General features: G+C 41.2%; 1 protein-coding gene, 1 long non-coding RNA gene and 1 other non-coding gene across 3 annotated transcripts; all 3 read right to left on the reverse strand.

Annotated features, from left to right (window-relative positions):
* Positions 1 to 50: 50 nt before the first annotated feature.
* On the reverse strand, positions 51 to 1,371 carry LOC138962596 (leucine-rich repeat and coiled-coil domain-containing protein 1-like; the record flags this gene model as incomplete). The annotated part of the gene is given in 1 exon segment (XM_070334473.1): positions 51 to 1,371. A coding segment is annotated over 1 exon segment (1,074 nt), but the record flags the coding sequence as incomplete, so codon positions are not given.
* Positions 1,372 to 5,344: 3,973 nt separating this feature from the next.
* Positions 5,345 to 6,997, reverse strand: LOC138962607 (uncharacterized). The gene is made up of 3 exons (XR_011454563.1): positions 6,925 to 6,997; positions 6,221 to 6,326; positions 5,345 to 5,482 (listed from the first exon to the last, which is right to left on the reverse strand). It is a non-coding gene; the product is annotated as an uncharacterized lncRNA (long non-coding RNA).
* A 620-nt stretch (positions 6,998 to 7,617) lies between these two features.
* Trnaa-ugc (transfer RNA alanine (anticodon UGC)) lies at positions 7,618 to 7,689 on the reverse strand. The gene has a single exon. It is a non-coding gene; the product is annotated as a tRNA-Ala (tRNA).
* Positions 7,690 to 7,799: the final 110 nt, after the last annotated feature.

Below are 7,799 nucleotides of genomic sequence, written 5' to 3' on the forward strand. Positions count from 1 at the left end.
ACACACACACACACACACATACACACACACTGACACACACATTAAAACTTACTCTCAAGCTCCGCCTTCAGTTCCTGGATTTTAGAATCCTGCTGTTCGTTGACCTGCTCCAGCTTCGCGTACCGAGCGTTGATGTCAGCAAGATGCCTCTGGAGGTTATCACGATATGTCTGTCCCTTGTTCACGACGACCTCGCATAAGGCTTTCTGCTCTTTCACTGCGTCCAGTGCAGCGGTCAAACTCTTCACTTCCTTGGTCAGTTTGTCAGCGAGCCTCTGATTCGCCTCGGCCCTGCGCGACCACTTGTTTGCTTCGTTAGTCTGGGTGTTTAGCTTCTCTTTCATCTTTTTTTGGCATTCTGCGATATGTTGCTCCTTGTCGGAGATTTTCGCTTTTAAGTGTGCAAGTATCTTTGTGGTTGCCATCAGCTTGGCTATGTTCCTTCGGTTCTCTTTTTGTACTTTGTTCAGCTCGCCTTCTTTCATGTGAAGATCTTCTGTTTCTCTGTCTAACTCTTCACGAGCTGCCTTGTCATCCATTGTGATTTTCGCGAGCTCCAGGGTCTTTGCGTGCAACTCTTTTTGTAGGCTTTCAATGATGTGGGCCGTGTTTTGGCTTCTTTGTGTGAATACGGACTCCATTTTTGTGATACGGTTTTTGAGACGCTGGTAGTCTTGTGTCAAAACATTCTCCTGGGCTTGGAATGACTTGGTCAGCGAGGCTTTCTCGTGCTCGCTTCTGCTTTTCAGCTGTTCCATTTTCTCTCTTTGGGCGGCGAGCTCAACTCTGAGGACTCTCAGCTGCTGCTCATAAGCCCTGACCATCCCTACCGTTTCAAGATTATGTTTCGACCCGCTTGCTTTGAATTTCTTCAGTATGTCCCGTACGGACGAGGCAAGTTTTAAGTACTCGTGGCCAATGCCGTCCTGCTGATCAGACAGAGACTGAATCTCAGTCAACAGCTTCGTGGTTTCTTTGTAGAAAGCGTTGACTTTACGTACGTTCTTCTGGTGTTGACGGGCTGTGGCGGCTCGTGGCTGAGGCTTGTTGGGGTCGTAGGTATCGTGGCTGTTTATTCCACCAATGAGGAGGAAAGACAGGAGAGCGATGTGGTGGACTAGCATTTTGGAATGTATATGTAGTTACTTCCAGAAACCAGCGTTGAGTCTCTGTGGTGCTTAGGCTCTATGCTGCTGTGTTTATGTAGTGATCAAATGTGTGAAAGATTGGAGTGGTACGTTTTTTGTTATCCAATCAGGTAGAGCCATGTGCTTTCTGGCAATAGCTAACTGTCACGCCTGATAACTTGTTTTGTTAAAGCGGTCGAACTTACGCCTGACTCAGGTTCTCTTAGCTTTCAGAAAATCCATCCCCTCTTCCGTTGTCCCCACCACACATACTTGCAAATGCCAGGTCTACGTATAAAGTATGGTCTATTTAGTGGAATGTAATTGATTTCACAAGTCATTTCCACAGTTTTACTTGAAAGGAATGTGAGAAACCGTACTGCCTGGCCATTTTTAACTGTTTGTGCAATTTGTGTTTTAAATAAAAACACATCGTTCTCAGCATTCTGTCAGGCGAGCGTTATTCAGCGTCAACATTCACACCGCAGCCATGTTCAAATGATCATCGTGTACATAATTGTCTATTTCGTTTATTTGTGATTTGGTTTTTTTCAATTTGTGTGTGTGTGTGTGTGTGGATGCCAGGTGCCAAGAACTATTATTGGATTTGCGCCATAAAAAAATACCCTCATCATTATTATTACTTTGTTGACAGATTATTTGACTTTTCATATTTGATAATGAGTTTCCTTGGCGATATGAACCAGGTGTAGAAAACACCCTCAAGATTACTTTCTTATTTGCAGATGCTTTTTTTCTTGCATTTCCGTTCAGCCTTTTGTTTTCTGCCATTTCAGTCTCCTCCTGCACTCCCGTCCTATGTTTCGTTAACTCCTTTACGACTCCCCCGAGTGATAACATAGGATATTTCTTCCTTTTCTTTTTTTTTTCTGTCTTATTTACTTCCTTCCTCTCTTGCTTCCTTCCTTACTCCTTCCCGGCCTCCATCCATCCCTCCTCCCCCCCCCCTCCCCCTTCCTTTCTATGTTTCTTTCTTCGTTCCTTCCTCCCCTTCTTTCCTTCCAACATTCCTTCCGACATTTCTTCCTTCCTTCGTCGTTTTCTTCCTTCCTTATCCTGCGCCCTCGCTCTTTCCTTTCCTTTTTCTCCTCCTTCCTTCTGCAGTTCTTCCTTTCTTTTCTTCCCTTCTTTCCGTCCTCCTCTCCCTTCCCGTCCGTCTTTCCCCCTTATCTCTACCCGGCTTTCCTTTCTTATGTTATATGAAGTCTTATATCGCGCGCGTATCTCCAGACTCGGACTCAAGGCGCAGGGATCTATTTATGCCGTGTGAGATGGAATTTTTTTACACAATACATCACGCATTCACATCGACCAGCAGATCGCAGCCATTTCGGCGCATATCCTACTTTTCACGGCCTATTATTCCTAGTCACACGGGTATTTTGGTGGGATTTTTTTTTTATCTATGCCTATACAATTTTGCCAGGAAAGACCCTTTTGTCAATCGTGGGATCTTTAACGTGCACACCCCAATGTAGTGTACACGAAGGGACCTCGGTTTTTCGTCTCATCCGAAAGACTAGCACTTGAACCCACCACCTAGGTTAGGAAAGGGGGGAGAAAATTGCTAACGCCCTGACCCAGGGTCGAACTCGCAACCTCTCGCTTCCGAGCGCAAGTGCGTTACCACTCGGCCACCCTTCCCTTCTTACATGTACTCCCTTTCTCTCTCCCATCCCGGCTGCCTTCCCCCGCTCTCCGGACAGCAACCACCACCCCCCCCCCCCCCCCTCTTCCTGCCTTTCAGTCTACCTCCCTCCCTTCCTTCCTTCCTTCCTTCTGGCTTCCTTGCTGTTCATGTATTAACTTACAAGGTTTTGTTGGAGAAGTTCACGCTCCTCGGCGTCAAAGCAAATGTTCAATTTCACGCCCAAACTAATCAGATGAAATTTGGGTTTACCTATTCTTTCTCAAGAACACACCTACTGGACGCGACAAGTAATCATTTCGTGTGTTAACGTCGTCACTGCATTATAATCTCTTGCGCACTAATGCTGATAATCTCATTTATTTTTATTTTGAAACGAATGAATCCCGGCTTCACGTCAAGTGTAAAATATATTGCGATATGGTCGTAATTGCAAATCATGTTATGGGATTGCAAACACACCGGCTTCTGTTAAAAAAGATGACACCACCTTAAAAATTATAAACCGTTGACACATTTGTTGATAATCTGTGTTTCGCTTGTAAACTGATTCGGTTGTACTAATGGTCAACATAGTGGGGCTCCTATGTTGCAAAATCATTCAAATCATGCAACAAACACCAAATTAAGCAAATATGAAGAGTTTTATGTGCTTAACAAAACCTGATACAGAGCCATCGCGAAAAATAAAAAATGGGTAGTTTTTAAACAATTTTTCAAAATGGCCGCCAGTGTAAACGGTTGGGTATGTTAGGCATATTTTACTTCATGTGATTAACAGCAAATTTGGCGTAAATGGACATTTGCTTTTGCTTAACAAAACCTGATACAGAGCCACCGTGAAAAAATTAAGAAATCAGTAGTTTTTTTACAATTTTCAAAATGGCCGCCAATAAAAGGGTATTTAGGCATTTTTGATGCTACAAGACATTCTCTTGCAATAGAAACTAACACAAACACATTTTTAAACAAAACAATACATGTATTGTTGGTGCAGAGAATGATTGGACGGTGTGGGTGGCAGGGTTGAAGAATTTGTGGATTACCTAAACTGTGCAAAAATAAATATATTGCACCAATTTTCATACCAAAACGAAAACATTCATTCCTGTGCTGTTATATTCAATGTATGCTATTGAGGGCACTCAACTTGGCTAACTGGAACACTTTTAAGATAAAAGGTGGCCTTTACATGGGTTATTTGACCGCCGCCCAAATAAGGGTACCCCCAAAATAAAACTGATAAAAATGTAATGTATCAACTCAAAAGTCGACTAAAATTCATAATCGCTGTATTTCGAAAACGTTGTTTGTTCTCATGTGTTTACACAACTAGCACATTCCGGCAAGTGTCTATACTCAAAAGAAACTTTGGCAGTACTTGAAACAACCATCTGTCATATATACATGCGAAGTCAAAAATATGTGGGATGTAAGTCAACAAACCTGTGGCAGTTTTTAAAATATTATTTCGTGAAGATTTGAAAATGTACTCAAACGGTTGAACTACGCCTCGTGCGTAGACACACATTCCTGAAAGTTTCAACGCAACCCACTTGGTCATTGCTAAAATACATGGATTTTAGTTGACTTGGGTATCCCTCAAATTTGACACATAAACATCTCATCCGTGAGATCGACACATACATCAGTAGGTACAATGGCACAACACTAGAAATATGCAAGATGGCGAAATAAAACAACCTGTTCTGGATGGATAATCAAGTTGACTTTCTCTTCGTATACAACAGTGACCCAGTTGTGCCTCAGGAATTGTCGTCGGCTTTTTAAAAGGTACCCGAAGTTTTTGTCACATCTCTTTGTCACGTCAAGGGTATCCTTTTTTTGACGGCGTAAATGATGATGTTAAAAAAAAATGTGCCAGATAGCGAAGATGCGAGCCTTTAATGGCATAGACAGTTTGAATAAAATGACACAGGAATAAAAGTTTGAGTTGGGGTATGAAAATGGGTGCAATAATATTTTTGCACAGTTTAGATGCTGGCAGTTTTCACAGGCATGCAAGCACATTTGCAGAGAGCTGTGCTCTGTAGTCCTTCTTAGCAGCATTTGCAGCGTTTTGTTGTACAGCTCTTCTTGCAGGCACACCTCATGAGTTCTCGGCACACGCTGGATACCTCTTGAAAGCTCGTTCAGAATGACTCCCACTTTCCAGCCTTGAACTGCCAGCCCACAGAGCTTGGAAGTCTAATAGGTAGATGGCTCTTCTCAATCTCATGTCCTGCAGCAGCACCTCACTTGTAAGGGGATTATGGTCAATTTGGCAGCTCTTTTTACTGAAGAGGTACCGTCTAGCACTGTTTACACCCAGTACGTTGCTGGTTTTGTCCTACAAATGTACACCAAAAAGCTCTTGTGCTGCCCTGTCAGTGGTACTCAGCTTACAAAGAGGAGCAGACAACCTGAAGAAAGTTTGAGTGACGTCTTCAAATGCTTGCCATACTTACCAAGCCTTCTGATTCCCCAATACCATTGAAGAACGACATAGTGTCACAGCCTGTAAGGCTATGCAAAATGGGCAGACAGGGTGACTTCTCTTGGCCAATGGCTTTGGCAATGTGGCGATACACTTCACGAGCAGAAAAAAACGCAACACAGCTGGAATGAGAAGCAGACTGTCTGGCCTCCTCTACATCCATGGTGCAGGAAATCAGCCTGTGGTACCCTTCACACAAAAGATGAAAAGTGACATTTTTATTTGAATGTATTTGAATAATGTTTACTATCTCAGAGAGTCGGTCAAAGCCGGGTTAGCAAGTCTTCACACAACAGACCAAAATGAAAGAAAATTATATTTCATGAATTCGTATAATTCTTCCTGTTTCAGGTTAAAAAACAAACAAACACAGTTTCCAGTGACCCAACTGATTCTGGAATCTTTCTGACCGCTACATTTATTCGCTTCAAACAGTCGCTAACAGAATGTTGACCATAGTGAGGGTTCGTACGTTAAACCCATCAAATTCACAGCGGTCGCTTACAAATGATGTGCAAACATGTTCCAATTAATACAAATAAAAAAAATCTTACTGTTAAGATGTATTAGGCCAAAAAAAAAAAATTGTCTGTTTAGGGTAACATGACCAAAAAAAGTAGGGTCGGTAGGTAGGTAGGGTTTTTTTTTTTTTTTTTTTTTTTTTTTTTTTTTTGTGTAAATGCTATGTTGGCTAAACATTCACTTCTTATATTTGATGAATACATGTTTCAAAACTAACGTATAAATAAAACAGAGAGAAAGGGAGAGAAAGAAACGCCAAATGTCTCTTTTTAGCATTTTTACCTCTTTTTTTTTCTTTTTTTTTTTTGAAATCAAAAAAAAGTTTTTGGGTCGGCGCCAAATCGATAGGGTCGGTCGGGTTACCCTAAACAGACAATTTTTTTTTTTTGGCCTTAGGTAACAAACCTTGATACAGTAGTACTAGTGAAATCGGCTCCCTTCTGTGGCACCGGAATAAATGCAGAACGCTTGTTCCCAGGAACCGGCATGTGGTGTAACTCTTGTATATATCCTGTAAAAATAAAATTCACACCAATGCACGGTCAACTTAAAATAAGCAAAAGGATGAGAAACAAGCAACAAACCAAAATTGTAAAACTCAAAGAGCGGTACCTCTTCATTTTTCAAAACCACTTATCTCATTTGATTAGCATACACTGTATGCTTTTGTCTGTTACCTACCGTCTTTGAAAGTTTGATCACAACACTGTAAAGACATGGGGAGTGGAGTGTTTTTATCTCCAGCTGGTCATCCTACTATCTGGCCTACCCTCACTCAGTTTTTGACTCTACCCCTCCCCACCTTATGGAAGTCCTTAACGTAGGCAGGACTAATCATTTATCATACCATGAACAATCTCTTTCTCCTCGCCTTTTATTCAAAGTTCGTTTAATCTGTTTAAAATCACCAGCGTGGTGATCATGATTTCCTTACTTGTAATCAACAGATAGATCTAGATCTATCACAGCATCACAATCCAGCTTGATGAGCTATTGCAAGATTACTCTGCATTTCAGCGCTTCACCCGATGAATAACAGACCCCAGGGGAGAATTAAACAGTAAAATGATGTGACATTGGTGAATGGATGCGTATTCTTGAAAACTTACCTTCAGAAACGTTGTTTTCGCTCAAATCAAAACACGCAATGTTGCGGAGGCCGCCATCTTGAATTTTCATGCTGCGGATATATAAAATTCTAAAAACGATCAAATTAAATACCAGAACACAAAAATACCCATAAGAGTATTTATGTCATGCATGTGTTATCAGCAGACAACTTCTGGTGCATGGTAAACCATTGAATTTTACATTTGCTGAGTTGGGAATATTTACTGCTGAGCGCTTTTGGTACGAATTTCGTCTGCTGTAAATGCAGCCTTTTATTCCCTATCAAAGACAAAAAAAAAACGATTTCTGAAGTGGCTCTGTATCTGAAATCCCTTAAATAATTATAAGGAACAATACCACAAAGTATGATGCTTGTTGCAAGATGTGAATGATTTATGAGTGCGTCTGCAACATACGAGCCCCACTAACACTCATACTAAATAAATGAATAAACAAATAAAAAATATGTCACCTCTACCAGTCGTATAGTTCCATTTGAAAAATGAGTCACCTCAAATTCGAATGTAACAGCTGTAAATGACTTCTTGTATACGCTTATCTCAATAATAATAACAATAATAATATTTAATAGCCGGTGACAACTATTATAACGTACTATCATTGTCAGCCATGCACTCTACACTAATACACGTATACACCCCCGAAAAATGAAATTTAAAAAAAATTGGACCTGGAGATGCCGGGGATCGAACCCGGGGCCTTTCACATGCAAAGCGAACGCTCTACCACTGAGCTACATCCCCCATCCTGTCAAACATGCACGTTTGACAGTAGATATAACAAAGTTTGCAGTTATCTCCTCTGATTCTTCCCATTTTGTTTGGATTTTCAACATAACGTTCATTTACAAACA

Source organism: Littorina saxatilis, linkage group LG1 (assembly GCF_037325665.1).
Source record: "Littorina saxatilis isolate snail1 linkage group LG1, US_GU_Lsax_2.0, whole genome shotgun sequence".
Taxonomy (NCBI): Eukaryota; Metazoa; Mollusca; class Gastropoda; order Littorinimorpha; family Littorinidae; genus Littorina; species Littorina saxatilis.